Source organism: Clupea harengus, chromosome 20 (genome assembly GCF_900700415.2).
Source record: "Clupea harengus chromosome 20, Ch_v2.0.2, whole genome shotgun sequence".
Lineage (NCBI taxonomy): Eukaryota > Metazoa > Chordata > Actinopteri > Clupeiformes > Clupeidae > Clupea > Clupea harengus.
Genome location: NC_045171.1, coordinates 20,780,242 through 20,803,774, shown reverse-complemented (window position 1 = coordinate 20,803,774; position 23,533 = coordinate 20,780,242). Strand labels below are relative to the sequence as shown.

At 45.2% G+C, this 23,533-nt stretch overlaps 2 protein-coding genes across 2 annotated transcripts in view; one reads left to right on the top strand and one right to left on the bottom strand.

Moving 5' to 3' along the window:
• The window catches only part of got2b (glutamic-oxaloacetic transaminase 2b, mitochondrial), a 37,170-nt gene extending 31,049 nt beyond the window's left edge, over positions 1 to 6,121 (bottom strand). The window contains exons 1-5 of the mRNA XM_031587149.2: positions 5,964 to 6,121; positions 3,547 to 3,703; positions 1,951 to 2,079; positions 582 to 641; positions 307 to 468 (exon numbers count right to left, since the gene is read on the bottom strand). Of these exons, the coding sequence (XP_031443009.1) occupies positions 307 to 468; positions 582 to 641; positions 1,951 to 2,079; positions 3,547 to 3,703; positions 5,964 to 6,046 (591 nt within the window). The 5' untranslated portion in view covers positions 6,047 to 6,121. The remainder of the gene's footprint in view (positions 1 to 306; positions 469 to 581; positions 642 to 1,950; positions 2,080 to 3,546; positions 3,704 to 5,963) is intronic.
• A 2,713-nt stretch (positions 6,122 to 8,834) lies between these two features.
• Positions 8,835 to 12,458, top strand: LOC105907209 (arylamine N-acetyltransferase, pineal gland isozyme NAT-3-like). Its single transcript, XM_012835497.2, has 2 exons — positions 8,835 to 8,912; positions 11,517 to 12,458. The coding sequence occupies exon 2, from the start codon at positions 11,529 to 11,531 to the stop codon at positions 12,399 to 12,401; it is 873 nt and encodes a 290-aa protein (XP_012690951.2). The 5' UTR covers positions 8,835 to 8,912; positions 11,517 to 11,528; the 3' UTR covers positions 12,402 to 12,458.
• Positions 12,459 to 23,533: the final 11,075 nt, after the last annotated feature.

Below are 23,533 nucleotides of genomic sequence, written 5' to 3'. Positions count from 1 at the left end.
ACCACATTTAATTCATTATCTGTTTATCTGCCAGTCATCCATCCATCCATCCATCCATCCATCCATCACTTCATTATCTCTTCTCTATCCACACTTTCATCCTTCTCTCCTGTACTCTTCTCCAATCTCCACAGTCCACGCCTACCTGACCTTGTTTCACTCTCAATGAATCAGTCAATCAATCAATCAATCAAGCAAATAAATCAATCAACCAGACAAACAAACAAGGTCAGGACGTCAACATGCGATAATGCTTTGCCATGTCCACCTCCTGGATGAGAGGAGCACTGTGGGACGCTGGCGTACCGAGATGTCGTCGAGGGCCCCGGCGAAGTCGAAGCCGCAGGTGCCAGGGTCATAGTAGCGGTAGGACTTGAGCTGCATGCCCGCGTCACGGAAGATGGGGGTGTGGTTCCCCCAGGACGGCTTGGGCAGATACACATCCTTCACCCCTGTGTGGAAACGAGACTATTGGGGGAGGGGGGAGGGGGGGGGCACCAGAAACACAGTCAGGAGGAGTGGATTGGTTGAGGCGGCATAATATTTCATAATGACTCTTCAAAGGAGAGGAAGTGACATACCAGGAAGTTGGCTCCAATCCGGAGCGATCCAGTGCCTGATATGGTCTGGACTGTAATGCTCTGGGACACAAAGAACAAAATACTGCTAGTATATACATCCTCAAGACACAAAGTATATACATTCTCAAGACACACACGCGTATATACATCCTCAAGACACACACACGTATATATACATTCTCAAGACACACACGTATATACATTCTCGAGACACACACACACACACACACCTATATACATTCTCAAGACACACACACACACGTATATACATCCTCAAGACACACACACACGTATGTACATCCTCAAGACACACACACACATATGTACATCCTCAAGACACACACACACATATACATCCTCAAGACACACACACACACAAGGTACAGATGCAGGTGCTCATAAACACAATATGACAGAAACGCATCACACACACAATTTATATATATATTAGTGCTGTCAGTTTAACGCGTTATTAACAGCGTTAACGCAAACCCATTTTAACGCCGTCATTTTTTTTATCGCGAGATTACCGCAATATTTTTATTTTTTTAGATTAACGTTCTTTTTGGCCTCGCAAATTGTGTAGTAGGCTAACGTTGCGGTTTCAGTGAATGGTGAGCGCGATACGGCGAAATGGATGATAAAAAGCTTCTGAATGGAAAGTTTACTTTTAAAAGTTGTGTTGTGCAAAAGAAGCGAGCTTCACTGTTGTCTGAAAATGTCAACAGGCAGCTGGCTGAAAGCAAAGAAGTAGTAGGCTTACATTTTATTGGTAACCTAACTGTTACGGTTCATTGTTTCTGAAATAAGAGGCCTGACTGCTATGTTCCCAGCAAACGAAAAAAAGAAAATATTAAGCCATGGTTTAACTGCACTATAGGCTGAGTCCTTGTTTACCTGAAATGTGCACTTTATAATTTTATTTTGTACCGCCCTGTTTGGCAATGTTGGTTTTCAATAAAATAAAACATTTGCATAAAGCAAGCCAATCAACTTTTCCATGTTGATAAGGGCACTAAAATAAAAATAAAATGATTGAAAAAAATGTATAAATGAAGGGACATTTAGAATAGATAAAAATGTGTGATTAATCGCGATAATTTTGAGTTAACTATGACATAAAGGCGATTAATCGCGATTAAATATTTTAATCGTTTGACAGCACTAATCGTTTGACAGCACTAATATATATATATATATATATATATACATATATATACATATATATATATATACACATATATATACATATACACACACACACACACACACACACACACACACACACACACACACACACAGAGAGGAACATATACAAACACACAGACAGGGATACAAGTCCTCCCCACACACACACAGAGAGACTCACCCGTTTGCTGTTGAGCACCTCGCTGTTGGACCCCAGGGCCAGCTCAGCACAGGAGTTACTGAACTCCCCCAGCCCCCCGATGCCAAGGTACTCCTTATCCAGCTGCTTAGAGGCGATCAGGGCCTCGGCCTGCACACACACACAAACACAGGTCGTATTTACATCTGAAACAAGATGAGAGGCTCTGCTTTACTCAGCAAATTACAAGCAATGAGGGCCTCTGCCTGCCTGCCTGCCCACACACACACACACACACACACACACACACACACACACACACACACACACACACACACACACACACACACACACACACACACACACACCAATAGTTAATTCAATAATAGTTCCTCATGAGGTACAGCCTAGTGCTCTGGTACTGCAGACTCAGTGGATGTGCTGATACAACAGCATGAGCTGAGAGAGAGAAGGGGAGTAAGAGAGAGCAGGAGAGAGTGAATGAGAGCGAGAGACAAGGGGAGGGAGAGAGAGAGCGAGAGACAAGGGGAGGGAGAGAGAGAGAGAGAGAGAGAGAGAGAGGAAGGTGAAGGTGAAAAGGGAAAGAGTGTGTGTGAGAAAAGGCGAGGAGGAGGTCAGTGTGTGTGTGTGTGTGTTTTCTACTCCTACAACACTTACTAAGCATGACTCGGCATAAATAATGAAACACACATGTTCACACACACCAGCACATGCACTCAGCCCAAACCTCACAACCTCCTGTACTTAAACACACACACACACACACACACACGCACGCGCCTCGCCCCCTAACCACCCCTCTGATCCTCCCGTCCCAGGCAGCCAATCCTAGCGGGGCAGACTGAATGCGCACGCACACACACACGTCAACACCTGTACAAAACCACAAATTAGGCAAAAGCATGTGTGTATCTGCTCTCTCTGATGATAACATTCTAGAGGATCCATGGAAGGTGGTTCTGTTCTATTTAACATGATGACTTACACCCACCCAAGTACATCACACCCACCCAAGTACATCACACACAGGCTATCTGCTTTACCAGATCACACACACAGGCTATCTGCTTTACCAGATCACACACAGGCTATCTGCTTTACCAATCTCTCTTGGTTCCTCTGTTCTTTGTCTCAACATGCAGAAGGTACAAGTGTCCCTTAGGGCTGAAACACACCAAGCGCGTTTTTAAAACGGCAGACGCTTCAAAAACATCTTGGCAAAGTGCGGCGGGCAAAACAGCCGCAGGGGCACCAGGCTGTTTTGCCCGGCGCCTAGGAAGCGGAGCTGCGTGCGCAACCTGCCTGGGCCGAGTGTGACATTGATGAGTGGTGCGCCTCCGCGCCGGAAAGTTGAGAAAAGTTCAACTTTTGAGCGCATCTAAAAAACGCTAGAAAGACGCAACGCGTGGCGGAGAAACGGGCGCGCTGTACCATAGGAAACAATGCATTTGCCAGCGTCCCGTTTTTTAAAAACGCGTTTGGTGTGTTTCGGCCCTTAGACTTGTGCAAGGTGCACAGGCAATGGTGTGTGTATGTGGGGGTGTGTATGTGGGTGTGTGTGTTTGTGTGTGTGTGTGTGTGTGTGTGCGCTTAGCTTTGGCAGATGCGTAAGCGTACCTTGCGGACGCAGTTGAGCACGAAGGGCTTCCCGGCGTCGTCGCGGTACGCCCCCACTCCCAGGTTCATCTTCTTGGGGTTGGTGTCGCGCTTGAACGCCTCCGTCACCCCGAGAATAGGGTCTGGGGGTCCCATCTTCACCTCAGTCCACCAGGAGCTGACACACAAACACACACACACACACCCACACAGGTGAGACCTCTGAGCACACACTGCAGTGTGTGCCATTAAATGTAACAGGAGCTAAATATGATTAAAACAAACCAGACATGCAGACAGAGGGGGTTTAGTATTAAAATTGATTGAGTGGGGAAGACTGATCATTTCTCCAGCCTTATCGTGTCTCTACAACCTCTACACACACTCTGGCTCCAAATTCTACACTCACTCAGCTGACACACACACACACACACACTATGGTTACAAACTCTACACACACTCTGGCTCCAAATTCTACACTCACTCCAGGACCTGACGCACGCATGCATGTGTGTGTGGACAGGTTTAGGGAAGGTGTGTGTATGTATACTAGTGGAGAGGTGTATGCATCTGTACACGTGTGCAAGTATTATTAGGGATGCATGTGCATGTACACAGGAGTGTATGCGTATGTCTAGGAATCAAGTGTGTGTGTGTGTGTGTGTGTGTGTGTGTGTGTGTGTGTGTGTGTTTAAGGAAGTGTAGGCATGCACACAAGTATGCATATGTTTAGGGAGGTGCATGTGTGTGAGATCGGGAGGAAAGGAGATCCACTGAAGTAAAGATCACTTCTGGGGTCGCATTACAACACCCAGGCGGTGTATGTATGTGTGTGTGTGTGTGTGTGTGTGTGTGTGTGTGTGTGTGTGTATGTATATGTGTATGTGTGTGTGTACACGTGTTGGCTCTACCCCTGCACAGGGAGGTAAGGCTAGCGTACGAAGAGCTGACACTCAACAGGTTCTACTGAGCCATTCAGCTGCACTGGTCTATATTGACAGGTTACAGGTTGTTGTTGTTGTCGGTTCACAGGGCCTAAGTCCGACAGGGGAAAGTAACCATCTCTTTGATCAGCGGTTCTATCAGTGCAGAGTCCACCGGAGTCTGATAAGGACCTAGCGGAGGTCGTCACGGCGGCATATAAACTAACGAGAGTAGTACTCCGGGCTCGTGTGTGATACAAACGCGCCATTCATCACGTGTAATCTTTATCTGATCTCTTAGGTGTCTTAAATCGTGTCCTAATACGATAAGATCAGATAAATGCTGAGGCGCAATTTTAAGCAGCTCTCTAGGATGCCGGATTAGCTTTCTTCCACGAACCCGATCAAACCACCCCTAGCTCTTAATCTTACACGTTTAACTTATTAATGCAGGCCCTGCTTTCCGATACGTGACTAAACACACCTCGTGAATGGCCTGCGCGTGGGTTGCTACGCATCTCCATGGCGTCAGAGAACGGTGGCTCACTGCGCCAGGCCTGCGCGTGTCAGAAGAGATACTGGGCTGCTTCAGAAACCAAAGTCTCGACATCACTCGACTTAAACTGGTTTATGCAGAGCGGAATTCTCAGCTCAGGCTGTTTGTCCTCCAGGACCCTCGCGAAAGGACACGAGCATCACAGCCATCACACCACCGGGAGGACCGGAAAAATACCCAGCCAATCAGTGTCTAGAGGCCAACAACTATAGCCAATCACCTCTCAGAAAGGCACATTTACGGTGGCTTTTACAGATCAAAAATGTAAGAAAACGCAATGTTACGTAATCCAATGCCAAAGCCATGGTATTTCTAAACCATCAATAGGTACAAGATATATTGTCTTTATTAAACAACAAAGGATGCATTTCCAAAGGGGCGTTCAGGTGCGTATAGGTTATTCTCTGTAACTATATACAGAATGACCACTATGTCGGAGAGAACACCTCTCAAGTTGCTCATCACTCTCAATTACAGACCAGAAAATGGTTTGAATACTGATTCCCAGCCAAATGTTATACACTTTTTCAATAAGACACACGACCCAACAGATTATACACGTCATGAGAAAAAAAAACTTAAATTAGTAAAAGGGGCAAACACTTGCTCGTATCCTGATTATCAAGACCTCCCAAAGTCCACACAATCACATCTCAATACTGTAACATTACTGTTAGCTTGTTGCGTGCGGTATGGCATTCTGCGTGACATCCTCCACATGGCAACAGTCAGAAAATGAATCACGAACAGCTAAAACATTCCTTAGCGTGCCTATACTCGAGCTGCATGGCAAGGTCAACGGCGTCGCCAAACCGACCCTTCATTCGGTAAAGCCGAACGTAAAACGTCTGGTAAATTACTGACAAGTTGCATCACTACGGGTACACCACGAAAAGCCGAAATGTTCCTGAAAGCAACGTTAAATACTAACGTGGAGAAACGAGCGAACATAGCGTTACCTTGCCCGGATAGGGAAGACCCCCAGAGACGGGGAGAAAGCCCCGACAGCGGAGACGATCTTGCTGGACTTGAACAGCGCCATGGCCACAACGAACAGTTGATGCTACAGTCCAACCGGCGCGACTGAGGGAAAGGAAAGAAACGCTGGTCGTGCTGTGGTGCTATTTAAAGCTAGAGGCAGTCCGGTAGCTCAACAGCGACACCTAAAGATATTATCTATTAAATCGTGATATCAAAATGATATGGGGAAAAAACTACACAGTATTTATTTTCACTTTTAAAACTTTGAAATATGAATAGAAAATAATGTGCGTGCAATGGGAGTTGTATGCTTCCTGGTGTGTGTGTGTGTTTCGCCCCAAAATGCTGTCCGTCTGTGTTAGAGTGAATTACATTCTGTGCGTAATGTTCCATTTTCGAGTGTTTTTAGCCTGCATTTCTGTAATCATTTCTGAGTCCATGTGCTGTGCGTAACTGCGATTGTATGTGATTCTGTTTTTTGCATATTTGCCCACCACCACTTTGTAGTGTGTTGTATCCGCATATAAGACTGCCTTTCCTATCTTCAGTAACAGCCCTTAAACACTTGCTCCTAGTGTGTAGCTACGGTACCTGGCATAAACAGAGAAGTCTTAGTTTGCTCCGTCGCTGCAGTTCAATACAATAATGTTCAAAAGCTGTGGACATAATTCAAGAAGCGTATACATGGCCATATCTTATGCATTATGACTCTTTGACCTTTTCTTTACAGTCATTTAAATATTTCTGGTAAAGATGTAGAAGATAAATCAGAAATGGCTGAAACCAACAAACAAACTGCACAGAACACACGGGTGTGTTGGTGGATATCTTTTTTTAGATTACCCCCCCCTCCCAAAAAAAACAACGCTACAAAAACCACAGGTTATCTACCTAAGGATTTCTGAGTTTGTTTCAATAATAAAAAACATCACTTATTAAATATGGCCGCTAGGTGGCAGCGTTGTACTTCAAATACCCCTGCAGTGTTTTGATTTGGTAAAAAGGGACTCTGGGCTCCCGACATTACACTCCAAAAGCGCTACAAGCAGGGATAGGAGGTATGTCTGATACATGTATTTACAATATGTATTTGAAATACAGAATAGCATTCTGTAATTTGTGTTTGATGGACCCTATCAAAATAGTTAAATAATAAATTGAATCAAAATAGTATAGTTCAGTATTTTTTGAATTTTAAAAATACAGAAAACATTGTCCCCAAATCTGTATACATGATGATGTCTAATGTATGCTGAGCGCTGCGCCCGTGCTTTTAAGACACATGGCCAGTGAAAGACTGATGTCGCATTTTTCCCTTTTCTGATTCAGTGTTGAGGCCAATTTATAATCCAGGTGACAAGAGCTGCTCAACAAAAACACGTAAAAAAACCTGACAAAATTTGTGTCTGCTCAGACCACGTCACCTCCATGACGGCCCAGACCACATCACCTCCATGGCGGCCCAGACCACATCACCTCCATGGCGGCCCAGACCACGTCACCTCCATGGCGGCCCAGACCACATCACCTCCATGGCGACACAGACCACGTCACAGGGGGGCTCAGACCACGTCACCTCCATGGCGACACAGACCACGTCACAGGGGGGCTCAGACCACGTCACCTCCATGACGGCCCAGACCACATCACCTCCATGGCGGCCCAGACCACATCACCTCCATGACGGCCCAGACCACGTCACCTCCATGGCGGCTCAGACCACGTCACCTCCATGACGGCCCAGACCACATCACCTCCATGGCGGCCCAGACCACATCACCTCCATGACGGCTCAGACCACATCACCTCCAGGGGGGCTCAGACCACGTTACCTGCATGTCTAACTATTTTGAAAGGGTAAAGGTATTGAAAGCTTTTGTTGCTCCAATGACAAGACATTTGATGTATGTTTCTGCTTTCTTGATATGGCTATGGTCATCTAGCTGTTTTGAATCCCAATCATGATACAGTGCTTCTCTAAACAGATTTGTAACATACCTTGTTAAACAGTGCCTTACACACAGGGGGGGCTAAGCCCCTAAATAAAACCCTGTGACCCAGCAAAACTAGGGGGGTCTGGGGGCATGCTCCCCCATAAGACATTTGTGAAAATATCCTTTTAAATAGTGTCCTCTATTGGGTTTTAGGAAGAGAAATTAACAAATTCAGATTTAAAATATGGCACAACAATAAACATATTGAAGACATCTGCTGAAATAGGTGCTAATTATATTGTAGCATGGTAGGGATTTGCAGCTCAAGTGAGCAGGTTAACGTTGTAGGCTAGAGTTCACTAGCTAGTTATATCTGGCGGAGCTACTGAGTAGGGTAGCATACCCACAGGATCAATGAACCGGCATGATAAAAGAGAGCCACGACATCTATAATTAACTCGTGATGATTTAACCATTTCGTTTTATTTACTATTTTAAAATTCTTGTCCTATACCTTTATATCCAGCAGCTGATTTTGGCAGCTTTCACCAGCTTGGGTCTGACAGTCGCTCCAAGTCTGTTTACTAGACGTTATGACCGTCTGTCTGCACGCTCGCGAGGCTCACTCACGAACAAAAAAACTGATAGATACGCCACTCGTTTGAAATGTTTTGGGTTATGACAGATGACCATTGAAATCATCTGATAGTGTTGCACACACAGACACACACACACACACACACACACATAAAACACATACACGCACACACAGACACACATACAGACACACACACTAATCATGTGATAGTGTTGCCTCACTTCAAGGAAAATCAAGGAAACGTTCCATTATGAAACTGTTGCAATGATGACTCATAAATGATGACTCCTGATTCTGAGGAACAGAAAGAAGAAGTCTTTCAGGGTAAACTGTAATTCTCCAACTCTCTGTGATTACGGACAGACAGAAAACCTGATTCTTCCTCAGTTTGTGGGGTAAGAAAATATGCTTTTCAGAATAAAATCTCTCTACCGTATATATGTCTATCTCTATCTATGTGATCGTATGTGCATGTCTGTGTGTGTGTGTGCGCGCGCTTGCTGTGTAACAATACATTAGGGATACACACACGCCTACATATAGCATAGCCTACAGTTGACCATAACGCTAATATACAATTATGATTTGCTCGCATGCACACACACACATGCGTGCACACACACACGCGCACACACACACAGGCTAATATTAACTGTATCTTGGATTGTTATTCCTCCTGACACAGACAAGCATATTTAGTGAACCAAGATGTTTCTAGGATATTCCACATGTAGGAGAGCCCTTACTTTATGGATCCTTCACACAACACGCCTCCTGAGCATGCAATGGTCAGTGACGTTCATTGCTTAACATGCACAACAATCTTTCATATGGGCGAACTTATCAGTAACTGTTCTGTCAAACTCCACCAATCTATGAATCAATTTAAAGCATTGCAAGTGTATTTGCCCTCTGTTGCCCCGTGGTATTGTGTATATATGTCTTAATTTAGCTTGATTTATTATATTGCCTTGCTATTAGAAGTGGCTAGCATAACTGTGATGACTAACAATGGCTGTCTGTGTAGTGTGTGTGTGTGTGTGTTTGTGGCTGTCTGTGTAGCGTGTGTGTGTGTGTGTGTGTGTGTGTGTCTCTGTGTGTGGCTGTCTGTGTAGCGCGCGTGTGTGTGTGTGTGTGTGTCTCTGTGTGTGGCTGTCTGTGTAGCGTGTGTGTGTGTGTGTCTCTGTGTGTGGCTGTCTGTGTAGCGTGTGTGTGTGTGTCTCTGTGTGTGGCTGTCTGTGTAGCGTGTGTGTGTGTGTGTGTGTGTGTGTCTCTGTGTGTCTCTGTGTGTGGCTGTCTGTGTAGTGTGTGTGTGTGTGTGTGTGTGTGTGTGTGTGTGTCTCTGTGTGTGGCTGTCTGTGTAGCGTGTGTGTGTGTGTCTCTGTGTGTGGCTGTCTGTGTAGCGTGTGTGTGTGTGTGTGTCTCTGTGTGTGGCTGTCTGTGTAGCGTGTGTGTGTGTGTGTGTCTCTGTGTGGTTGTCTGTGAAGCAAGCAAAGTAGCTGGGGAGAATGTTGCAGTTAAGTTCTTTTCACGTCAAAATGTGTTATTATAAAATAAAGCATGCATATGATCTTTAGGTAAGCTAGACTGCTGCCATGATTTTCTGTCCGGATGTAGCAACAGCACATTACAAAGCCTCCAGCTCATACAGAACGCTGCCACTCGAACGCTTACTAGAACTGAGAAATATGAACATATCTCACCTGTACTTGCCTCTGTGCACTGGCTCCTTCTGACCTACAAAGCCCTAAATGGCTCCAAATTACCTCAAGGAATTAGTTGTCCCCTATTGCCCACCAAGACCACTGTGTTCCCAGAGTGCAGGTCTCCTTGTAGTTCCAAGAGTATCAAAAAGCACAACAGGAGGCCGAGAAGCAGACACCCTTCCCATCTCTAAACCTTTTTAGTGCATCCCATAGTTATGAATAATGCAGTCATACTTTTCGTCAACCATGTTGTTGCTTTTAACAGCAGTCAGGACTAGTCACATAGTATGCTGGAGTTACTTTTTGTTGGTCTTGTTTTTGGATGAACTCTTTCTCTTTCTGTTCTGTAAGCCATCTCCTAGATTGTGTGTGTGTGTGTCTGTGTGCATATGTATGCGCGCGCGCGCGCGTGTGTGTGTGTATATGTGTGTGTGTCTCGTGGTCTGACGTGCTCAGGGTCCAGTGCTCCGGGTCCAGTGCTCCGGGTCCAGTGCTCTGAGTCCAGTGCTCCCAGTCCAGTGCTCCCAGTCCAGTGCTCCGGTTCAGTTTCTGACTCCGGCCTGAGAATCAAATTGATGTTTCCCAACCAAAATGTCTCTCTCTTATAGCGGGACCTTTGCTCTCAAATCCAGATGGCTGTGAAAACATTGTTCCTCGTCACCAGTCACCATAACCATCCATGTACATACACCCATATTAGGCAGCCGAGGTGTGCCCACTCACTTTGGCTCTTTCTCCCCCTCCTAGTCTAGAATCCTCCTAATCTTTGCTGTGGGATGCTGCTGTAGTCTCTCCACTCCACTCTGAGCCTACACCTACACCTACCCACCCCACCACACTGTCATGCACTTATTCTACCCCATACTCTGTGCTAGCATTTTCCTGCAATGTAAATAATTGCCACCATCGACACAGTTTTCTGTTCCACTACTGTACTTACCCTTGTAATAGTAACCTTACGAGCACACTGTATACCCACTAAGCTGTTCTACAATATTTGAACACTCTCTCTCCATCTTGTCCACTATTCATTTTGTACGTATCATGTAAATACCATCTTATGTTTGTATGTATCGTGTGCATTTGCCACATGTATGCTAGCATGCTTATCCTGATACTTGTATGAGGCATGTTTCTGATTCTCTCCCCTCTCTTTCTCCTTAATATATAATAATTTATTACAAAATGTGGGGAAATGTATTATATATTGTGTTTATGTGTGTGTTGATGTGTGTGTGTATGTTGATGTGTCTGCGCTGTGTGTGTGTGTGTGTGTGTGTGTCACCTGTGCAGGTACAGTATATAATGGACTTGCAGGAGTACTTCCAGAGGATCGGCTTCAGTGGTCCGTTTGAGAGGCCAGACCTGCCGACTCTGCTGCTGGTGCACCGGCTGCACGTGATGAGCGTCCCCTTTGAGAACCTGAGCATGCACAGCGGCCAGCAGGCCAGCATGGAGCTGCCGCTGGTCTTCGACAAGCTGGTGCGGCAGCGCCGCGGGGGATGGTGCTGCGAGAGCAACCTGCTCTTCTCCTGGGCGCTGGGGCAGATGGGATACACACACACCACCCTGGGTGCCCGCGTTCACAACCCCCATCTCCCCGGCTTCAGTGAGCGGGAGGGCCACCTCATCAACAGGGTGGAGGTGGCCGGGGGCTCCTACATCGCCGACGTCAGCTTCGGTCTTGCAGATCAGATCTGGGAGCCCCTGGAGCTGGTGTCGGGGAAGGAGCAGCCCCAGCCGCCCGGAACGTTCTGCCTGAAGGAAGATGGCGGCACGTGGGTCTTGGAGAAAACTGCGCGTCCGCCACTGATCCCCAACGAGGCCTTTGCCAAAGCAAGCCTCCTCAACCGCGGCGGGTCGAGTCCTGTCTTCTGCTTCAGTCTGGAGCCCCGACAGACGGAGGACTTCCACGCCGCCTCCCACTACCTCCAGACCGCCCCCGAGTCCATCTACACCAACAAATCCCTCTGCTCCTTACCAACACCCACCGGATACATAGCCCTGATTGGCTGGATTTACTGTAAGGTCACGTTTGGCTACCAGGAAAAGTTTGACCTGATGGAGATGCGTGACATCACGGACGCCGAGGTCCAAGACATCCTGAGGGAGGAGTTTGGAATGCCCACAGTCAACAACCTCAAACTGAAGAATAATAAAATCAGCTACAACATGTAACTGCTCTGTTCTTGGGCTAAAACAGATCATTTGAAATAAAATATACTGTACACATTTCATTTTGTTCCCCTTGATTTTCTGTAGACTGATGAAGATCGTTTGCAGGTTTGCCTGTGACATACTTGATCGATTCAAAACGGGCTGTAGAAATGCTCTCTGTTTGCCTGATCTGTTACAGATAAAGAACTGCGTCAGATGTCTGCTAACCCTAACCCTAACCCTAACCCTAACCCTAACCCTAGATTGATCCATGGACATGTCTGTGTCTGTTTCTTCATTGGTGAGTCAAATGTCAGCGTGTTCCCAGATGCCTCCATGATTCCCACACCACATGTTCTGAAGATGGCCACCAGGGGGTAGAGTTTAACCTCAAACTGGACAGAGCGTGTCTGATGTCAAGTCAAAGTCAAGGTGTTTATTGTCACATGCACCAAATAGCTTCAGCGCAGTGACATTTTTTATGACCTGGCAGGCAACATCTACGCAGTAGATGGCATACAAGATAGAAAAATAACATAACATATAACAAGTAACAACTATTTTAATTTAAATGATGTAGTAAGAACCGTGAAGAAGGCAAGAACTACACTCTCACCACCCTCCCCGTAATATATGTGTGTGTGTATGTGTGAGAGACAGAGAGAGAGAGCGTATGTGTGTGTGTGTGTGTGTGTGTGTGTGTGTGTGTGTGTGTGTGTGTGTGTGTGTGTGTGTGTGTGTGTGTGTGTGTGTGTGTGTGTGTGTGTGTGTGTGTGTGTGTGTGAAAGAGAGACAGTGTGTGTGTGTGTGTGTGTGTGTGTGTGTGAGAGAGACAGAGTGTGGAGTTTGCATCAATGCCCATTGCTCCGGATCAGCACTCCCTGTGTGAGGTGGTTAGTCTGTTTACCACACTGTCATCGGGGGGGCAGCACACTGTCACAGCCTCAGAGAGAGGCAGTAGGATATGACAGAAGACAAACTGGATAAAGAACAAATGGATAAGAAACAGAATCTCTCTCGCTCTCTCTCTCTCTCTGTGTGTAAGTTTGTGTGCGTGAGTGTGTGTATGTTTGTGTGTATGAGTGAGTGTATGTTTGTGTGTGTGTGTGAGGGAGTGTATGTTTGTGTGTGTGTGTTTGTGTGAGTGATTGTATGTTGGTGTGTGTGTAAGTGAGTGAGTGAGTGTATGCTGGTGTGTGTGTGAGTGAGTGTATGTTGGTGTGTGTGAGTGAGTGTATGTGTGTGTGTGTGTAAGTGAGTGAGTGAGTGTATGTTGGTGTGTGTGTGAGTGAGTGTATGTTGGTGTGTGTGTGAGTGAGTGTATGTTGGTGTGTGTGTGAGTGAGTGTATGTTGGTGTGTGTGTGAGTGAGTGTGTGTGTGTGTGTGAGTGAGTGTATGTTGGTGTGTGCTGTGTGTGTGTGTGTTTGAGTGTATGCTGGTGTGTGTGTGTGTGAGTGAGTGTATGTTGGTGTGTGTGTGAGTGAGTGTATGTTGGTGTGTGTGTGTGTGTGTGTTGTCTCTGTGTTTTGGGGGGCCTGGGTTATTTCCGTTCAGAATAAAGGGATTATGCACTGAATGGGATTAATGGTGTTCTTGCCAGGGCTGGTGCAGTGGCTGGGATGGGAGAGGAGACACTGATCTCTCCAAAGGGTTTCCAGCACACCCTAAATCAACATGCCGTCGTGTGTGTGCTTGTGTTTGTGTGCGTGTGTGTGTTTTTGTGTGTGTCCAGCACCATGGGCTAGCAGGAGTATGATGTCGTCTTGTGTGTGGCTGTGTAAAGCTGCTGCTCAGTAATAAAACTGTGTTCCATCTGGCCCTTACGTTCTGCGTTCCTCACTGTGTGCAGTGATCTGTCTGTGGTGTGTTCCTCATTCCAGCTGCGCTGTGAGTTCTGTCATCTGGAGTGTGTACTTCGATCTGTCTCCCACACTCACACTAGACAGACACACACACACACACACACACACACTAGACACACACACACACACACACACACACACACTAGACACACACACACACACACACACACACACACTTACACTAGACACACACACACACACACACACTGATGATTGTACAATGACTATGCTGTCAGTATCCAGCGCTGGGGTGCGTTTCTTTTGAGCGTCATTGTCTAACCTCCGTAAGAATCTCACGGTTACAACCGTGGTTCAACGATTCGGTTACAACCGATTCGGTTCAACGGTGTTTTCCGAAAGCATAGAATTAGGCCTGCTGCTCGAGACCAGTCATTAGAACCGCTGTTACTGTTGTCAACGTTTTAATTGTGTTAATTGACCTGAACACTCATCAACTGAGAATTTCACTTATCATACATTTTAAAATGAATAGCTCACTCATTTATCACGAGTGAAGCATTAACATAATTGTGAACAATGACAAACAAACTTATCTGTGAGAGAACACTGTACACTAACACATGTACCAAACAGGAGTGTGTGTGTGTGTGTGTGTGTGTGTGTGTGTGTGTGTGTGTGTGTGTGTGTGTGTGTGTGTGTGTGTGTGTATGAGTGTAATTGTTCACTTGAGAGACAGAAGTAGGCCATCTGTTACTGGAACTACTGGACACAGAGCCACTGCCTGTGCGTGTGCAGGCAGCTGACAGGCCGTGTGCAGGGAGCTGATTGGCCGTGGCAGGGAGCTGATTGGCCGTAGCAGGGAGCTGATTGGCCGTGGCAGGGAGCTGATAGGCCGTGTGCAGGCAGCTGATTGGCCGTGGCAGGGAGCTGATAAGCTGTGATAGGCTGTAATTAGTAAAATATTGCGACACAAAATAATACTCTTTTAACACTCATTACAAGTTGAAAGTGCACAAAGTGCTTTATTCTCAATAAGAATATATGTAAAGTATCTCCATCAGCTGCTCTAGTACATATGTATAGTATATATGACATCGCTCCATCAGCTGCTCTAGTATATATGTATAGTATATATGAGGCCCCTCCATCAGCTGCTCTAGTATATATGTATAGTATATATGACATCGCTCCATCAGCTGCTCTAGTATATATGTATAGTATATATGACATCGCTCCATCAGCTGCTGTAGTATATATGTATAGTATATATGACATCGCTCCATCAGCTGCTCTAGTATATATGTATAGTATATATGACATCGCTCCATCAGCTGCTGTAGTATATATGTATAGTATATATGAGGCCGCTCCATCAGCTGCTCTAGTATATATGAGGCCCCTCCATCAGCCGCTCTAGTATATATGTATAGTGTATACAGTGGGGAAAATAAGTATTTGAACCCCTGCCGATTTCGCAAGTTTGGCCACTTGCAAAGAAATGTGTGATTTATAATTGTAATGGTAGGTGTATTTTAACAGTGAGAAATAGAATATCAACAAACAAATCCAGAAAACTGCATTTTAAAACATTTATGACTTTATTTGTATTTGATGCAGAAAATAAGTATTTGAACCCCCAAGCAAACAGCAAGAATTTACGCTCCCAATGACCAGTTATGTGCCCAAGAAGCACACAGATTAGTCCTCATTAGGCCTAACAAGGTACACCTGATCTCAACTGGTGACGTGTATAAAAGAAACCTGTCCAAAGAATCAGTGTACCTTCAACCTCACCACCATGGGCAAGACCAAAGAGTTGACCAAGGATGTCAGAGATAAGATTGTAGACCTGCACAAGGCTGGAATGGGTTACAAAACCATTGGCAAGCAGCTTGGTGAGAAGCAGACAACTATTGGTGGGATTATTCGTAAATGGAAGCAACACCAAACAACTGTCAATCGCTCTAGGTCTGGGGCTCCATGCAAGATATCCCCTTGTACGGTATCGGGGATCATCCGAAAGGTGCAGAATAACCTCAGAACTACATAGGGGGAGCTTGTGAATGATCTCAAGGCAGCTGGGACCACAGTCACCAAGAAAACCATTGGCAACAAACTACGCCGTAATGGTTTGAAGTACTGCAGCACTCGCAAGGTCCCCCTGCTCAAGGAAGCACATGTACAGGGCCGTCTGAAGTTTGCCAATGAACACTTGAATGATTCTAAGGAGGATTGGGAGACAGGATGTGGTCAGATGAGACCAAAATCAAGCTCTTTGGCATCAACTCGACTTGCCGCGTTTGGAGGGGGAAGAATGCTGAATATGACCCCAAGAACACCATCCCCACCGTCAAGCATGGAGGTGGAAACATTATGCTTTGGGGCTGTTTCTCTGCCAAGGGTACAGGACGATCCACTGCATCGAGGGGACTATGGATGGGGCCATGTAACGTGGAATATTGGGCTTGAACCTCATTCCCTCATTCCCTCCCATTGAAAACGCAACCTTAAGGATTTGGAGAGGATCTGCAAAGAGGAGTGGACCAAAATCCTTCCTGAGATGTGTGTAAACCTGGTGACCAACTACAAGAAAAGTATGACGTCTGTGCTTGCCAACAAGGGTTATTCCACCAAGTACTAAGTCATGTTTTGCTAGGGGTTCAAATACTTATTTTCTGCATCAAATGCAAATTAAGTCATAAATGTTATAAAATGCAGTTTTCTGGATTTTTTTGCTGATATTCTGTTAAAATACACCTACTATTACAATTATAGATCACACATTTCTTTGCAAGTGGCCAAACTTGCGAAATCGGCAGGGGTTCAAATACTTATTTTCCCCACTGTATGAGGCCCCTCCATCAGCTGCTCTAGTATATATGTATAGTATATATGACATCGCTCCATCAGCTGCTGTAGTATATATGTATAGTATATATGACATCGCTCCATCAGCTGCTGTAGTATATATGTATAGTATATATGACATCGCTCCATCAGCTGCTGTAGTATATATGTATAGTATATATGACATCGCTCCATCAGCTGTTCTAGTATATATGTATAGTATATATGACATCGCTCCATCAGCTGCTGTAGTATATATGTATAGTATATATGACATCGCTCCATCAGCTGCTGTAGTATATATGTATAGTATATATGACATCGCTCCATCAGCTGCTCTAGCAAATGTGTGGGATGCATTTCTACCCTCTACATTCTGTATTAAATCACTAACAAAGTTGTTGGAGCTATGGACGACGGAAGTGTCTATTTGTGACGTAGCTAGCACGGTTTGGAGGAACAGTTGCTAGCAGGTCAATATTTCTGCTATAGAAATAGTCACAGGGGTTCGTCAGGGACTTCAGCTAAAGATGCGCAGTGTCACAGGGGTTCGTCAGGGACTTCAGCTAAAGATGCGCAGTGTCACAGGGGTTCGTCAGGGACTTCAGCTAAAGATGCGCAGTGTCACAGGGGTTCGTCAGGGACTTCTAACGTTATTCGATAAACACACGTCTGGTCTTTCCTTATTGTTGTTTCAGTCTTTGGTTAGTAGCTGTGTAAATGTGTGTGTCTTTGTCTGTGTCTGTACGTGTGTGTGTGTGTGTGTGTGTGTGTGTGTTGTTTCAGTCTTTGGTTAGTATCTGTGTAAATGTGTGTGTCTGTACGTGTGTTTGTGTGTGTGTGTGTTGTTTCAGTCTTTGGTTAGTAGCTGTGTAAATGTGTGTGTCTGTACGTGTGTTTGTGTGTGTGTGTTTCGGTCTTTGGTTATTAGCTTTGGGAATGGTGTCCAGTTGTGTGTTCACCTTTACATTGTGAGTTTTCTACAGGCAACACACACACACACATACCCGCGTTACATACGCCAGACTCACCCAGCAGCACCTCTGCACACCCATCACATCTGTTTTGGGCCCAAATCCAGGGATCAGAATAAGACTCACTTAACCTAATGGATACAAAAACCCTCTGAACAGTCAGCATCCATCCAAAAGAGGGTGTGTGTGTGTGTGTGTGTGTGTGTGTGTGTGTGTGTCTGTGTGTGTGTGTGTGTGTGTGTGTGTGTGTGTGTGTGTGTGTGTGTGTGTGTGTGTGTGTGTATGTGTGTATGTGTGAGGGAGAGAGTCTTTGTATTTCAATTCTCTTTCGTATGATAATATAATACTGAGTGCACTGAGTACCATTCTGGAGATTTTACAAATCTCATGAAACACATAGACAGACAGACAGACAGACAGACAGACAGACATGATGAGAGTCAGACAGACAGACATGATGACAGACAGACAGACAGACAGACAGTCAGACAGACATGATGACAGACAGACATGATGACAGACAGACAGACATGATGATAGACATGATGAGAGACAGACAGACAGACAGACAGACTGACATGATGATAGACATGATGACAGACAGACAGACATGATGATAGACATGATGACAGACAGACAGACATGATGATAGACATGATGACAGACAGACAGACATGATGATAGACATGATGACAGACAGACAGACATGATGATAGACATGATGAGAGACATGATGACAGACATGATGACAGACAGACAGACATGATGACAGACAGACAGACAGACATGATGACAGACAGACAGACATGATGACAGACAGACAGACAGACATGATGAGAGTCAGACAGACAGACAGACAGACAGACAGACAGACAGAGAGACATGATGAAAGACATGATGACAGACATGATGACAGACATGATGAGAGACAGACAGACAGACATGATGAGAGTCAGACATGATGACAGACAGACAGACAGACATGATGAGAGACAGACAGACAGACAGACAGACATGATGACAGACAGACAGACAGACAGACATGATGACAGACAGACAGACAGACATGATGAGAGACTGATAGATTATGAAGTCACTCTAAAGGCAATGAATAATATAGTGTATTTATAAGTATTTATATTACAGCCTGTTAAACACTTCAAAACAATGTTTCTTTGATAGTGCAAATGTAGAGTGTAGACTCCAGTCTCCCATGGTTACAGTTGGTGTAGAGTCCAGTCTCCCATGGTTACAGTTGGTGTAGACTCCAGTCTCCAATGGTTACAGTTGGTGTAGACTCCAGTCTCCAATGGTTACAGTTGGTGTAGACTCCAGTCTCCAATGGTTACAGTTGGTGTAGACTCCAGTCTCCCATGGTTACAGTTGGTGTAGAATTCAGTCTCCCATGGTAACAGTTGGTGTAGAATTCAGTCTCCCATGGTAACAGTCGTTGAACATCTGGCCCTGTGGTGCAGTCGCTACAACCTGGAGTTGAACTCGCTCAAAACTGTGGAGATGATAGTGGACTTCAGGAGGAGCCCCCCATCATTGCCCCCCCTCACCATACTGAACAGCACTGTGTCTGCTGTGGAATCCTTCAGGTTTCTGGGTTCCACAATCTCCCAGAACCTGAAGTGGGAGCCAAACATCAATACAGTCCTCAAAAAGGCCCAGCAGAGGATGTACTTCCTGCGCCAGCTCAGGAAGTACAACCTGCCTCAGGAGCTGCTGATCCAGTTTTACACTGCAGTCATTGAGTCTGTTCTCTGCTCATCCATTACTGTCTGGTTTGGTTCGGCCACTAAACTAGACAGGAACAGATTACAATGGACAGTCAGGTCTGCAGAAAGGATTATTGGTGCCGACCTGCCCACCATCCAGGACCTGTACACATCCAGAGCCAGGAAACGGGCAGGGAAAATCATTGCAGACCCCTCACACCCTGGACATAATCTGTTCCAGCTCCTGCCCTCTGGCAGGCGCTACAGAACTATGTACACAAAAACCACCAGACACAGGAACAGTTTTTTTCCCCCTTGCCGTCACTCTAGTGAACAGTTGACAGATTATTATATTTGTATTATTATATTATATATTATATTTATTTATTATCCTAAACTGTTGCATGCATATTTTTCAGTTTAAGTACATTGAGAGCAATTAAACCCAGGAAAAATTCCTTGTATGTGGAAATGTACTTGGCCAATAAAGATGATTCTGATTCTGATTCTGATTAGTGCTGTAGATGTGGACGTCAGACTGTCATCATTACTGTAGATGTGGACGTCAGACTGTCATCATTAGTGCTGTAGATGTGGACGTCAGACTGTCATCATTACTGTAGATGTGGACGTCAGACTGTCATCAATACTGTGGATGTGGACGTCAGACTGTCATCATTAGTGCTGTAGATGTGGACGTCAGACTGTCATCAATACTGTAGATGTGGACGTCAGACTGTCATCATTACTGCTGTAGATGTGGATGTCAGACTGTCATCATTACTGCTGTAGATGTGGACGTCAGACTGTCATCAATACTGTAGATGTGGACGTCAGACTGTCATCAATACTGTAGATGTGGACGTCAGACTGTCATTATTACTGTAGATGTGGCTGCACTTCTATTCTCTGACAGCTGGAGATGCTTGCTGAAGCCCATTCAGGTCTGTGAAACTGTGTGTGTGTGTGTGTGTGTGTGTGTGTGTGTGTGTGTGTGTGTGTGTGTGTGAGTGTGTGTATGTGTGTGTGTGTGATGCTTGCTGAAGCCCTTTTAGGTCTGTGAACCCGTGAGGTCTTTAATTAAACATGACAGGAGGGAGACACTGGGCAGCTGAGAGAACACTTTGTAGCCCACACACACACACACTCACACACATAGACACACGCAGACACACACACACACGCACGCACACACACACACACACACTCCAACAGACACACACACACACACACACAGACATTTATGTTATTACAGCTAGCATTCATACACACACACGTACACAAACACACACACGTTCAGGCACACACACACACGCGCACACAACCTCACACATAGACACACACACACAGACACACACGCACACTTTTTCAGTCTCTTCTGGTGAGCACAGACCCTGAAGGCCTGGCATGTGGCCGTGCTGAAAAGGTTTCTCTTCTTGGAGATTTGAACCAGCTCCAAACGGAGTCCAAATGAGATAAATATGCATCTGCATGACAGGCTCTTCATTTATCACGTCTTGATGCTCTGATGGGTTCGTTCATTAGCTCGCACCCAGGCTACATATTACTCCATATTACTACATGCCAGCTTCCCTCTTTATGAGCCTCTTGTTCACATGAACACCTCTGTTAGAGCCCTTGTCTGTCTGTAGTGAATGGGGTGCATGCTAGGCTAGGCTGTAGTTTCAGCTAATCAGATGAGCTGCATATGAAACAGTCGCACATTAGCCCAGAAGATGGAGGCGGATACAGAGTTCTCAGGCGTAAAGTCAGGCGCCCAAATCCCATCCAGCGCATGAGAGGACCATCTATTAATGTGACTCATGTGCCTTGTACATCACACAACCCTAAGAGTGCCACAGAACCGCACAGAACCCTAAGAGTGCCACAGAACCGCACAGATGTTGTCAAGTCCCGTCCTGTTTCCTAGATTATGTTTCCCTTGTGTTGTCATTATTATTTCTGTTCTGTGTTGTGTTTTGTCTACTCATCTCGCCTCTCGTTTCAGAAACCTTGTTGATTGTCTGCCCCGCCTTGATTTTTTTCACCTGTCTCTCATCACCTTGTGTATATAGTCTATGTGTCCCTGTTTTCTCGTTGCCAGTTCATCCTAGTTTCTTTATGTTCCTCGCGTTCCACCAAATACTTGTGTTTATTGATCTCCTTGTGTTACCGACCCCTGCCTGTTAAACGGATTCCGCCTTTGCCTCTTCCCTACTGGATATTCTGCCTGATCTCCGACTGCCGGCCCGTGTACCAACCCTCGACCGAACCTACACCGAACCCTGCCGCTGCCTGCCCCCTTCTGTTTGCTTGTTTATGGACTGCCTACCCGTGTACCGAACTTTATTAGTAAAAGTTGTTGATTGCACTTACACCTGTCTCAGAGTCGCACTATTGAATCCTCAAACACTAGGCCTACTGCATCCATTACAGATGTGTCATCCACAGACACAGCACAGACACGCTAACAGAAGGCAGAGTTAGACAACACAGCACATGGACACAGCACAGACATGCTAACAGAAGGCAGAGTTAGACAACACAGCGCATGGACACAGCGCAGACATGCTAAGAGAAGGCAGAGTTAGACAACACAGCGCATGGACAGTTAGTCACGCTAACATGCTGGACAGAAGAGGGAAGGCAAAATTATTCCAGGACATTAGGCGCAAACATTACACACAAATGCAAACCATTATGGGGCGTAACTACTTACAGCCGTCACTCACATCAGCCCAAGAAAGGTCTTCACGTTACAAAACATATTAGCTTTAGCATCCTGTGCTGCTGGTGGTGTAAATAAAATACATATTAGCTTTAGCATCCTGTACTGCTGCTGGTGTAAATAAAATACAAATTAGCTTTAGCATCCTGTACTGCTGCTGGTGTAAATAAAATACAAATTAGCTTTAGCATCCTGTACTGCTGCTGTTTTAATATAATACATATTAGCTTTAGCATCCTGTACTGCTGCTGTTTTAATACAACACATATTAGCTTTAGCATCCTGTGCTGCTGCTGGTGTAAATATAATACATATTAGCTTTAGCATCCTTTATTACTAATATAATACCCGGTTTATCACTATGCTACCTTAGTCGCATCTTATTTTATCCAAATATGGCAAGCATTATTTTACTAGCGCATGGATAGACTGTGAAGAACATTACATATTGTTTTTACTGCAGACCAGTGAGAGACAAGTTGCATCATTTTACATCAGTTCCGACAGGCAATAGACCTGTGTGTGTGTGTGTGTGTGTGTGTGTGTGCGTGTGTGTGTGTGTGCAATAGACCAACTGCCTTCCAGGTAAATGAGACATTATTAATGAGGGGTTATTAATACTCTTATCAAACGGCTCCTCAGAATAAGGGTTATTAATACTCTTATTAAACGGACCCTCAGAATGTTGCTGAAGGTTCCGCTGATTTGAATGGGCCATAACATAGTTATCGTAACGGAAATTCATTGTAACTTAAAATCAACAAGTAATACGTTGCTTGGTAACACCTAAAATGTTTAAGTTTTATTTGCACGAAGAACTCTTTTATCATTTTGGCAAGTAACTGTGTAATATGCAGGATAATAAATCCCCTCAGGATGATAAGACTATTCACACACACACACACACACACACACACACACACACACACACACACACACACACACACACACACACACACACACACACACACACACACACACATACGACTATTCGTAGAATCCAAGAATGACAGGCAGATTATGCATGGTCCCCTTATATGAATACACCATTAGATTAGT

What these genes read in the sequence shown, in the direction of transcription:
- LOC105907209 (XM_012835497.2), top strand. Translation starts at nt 11,529, where the DNA reads ATGGACTTGCAGGAGTACTTCCAGAGGATCGGCTTCAGTGGTCCGTTT.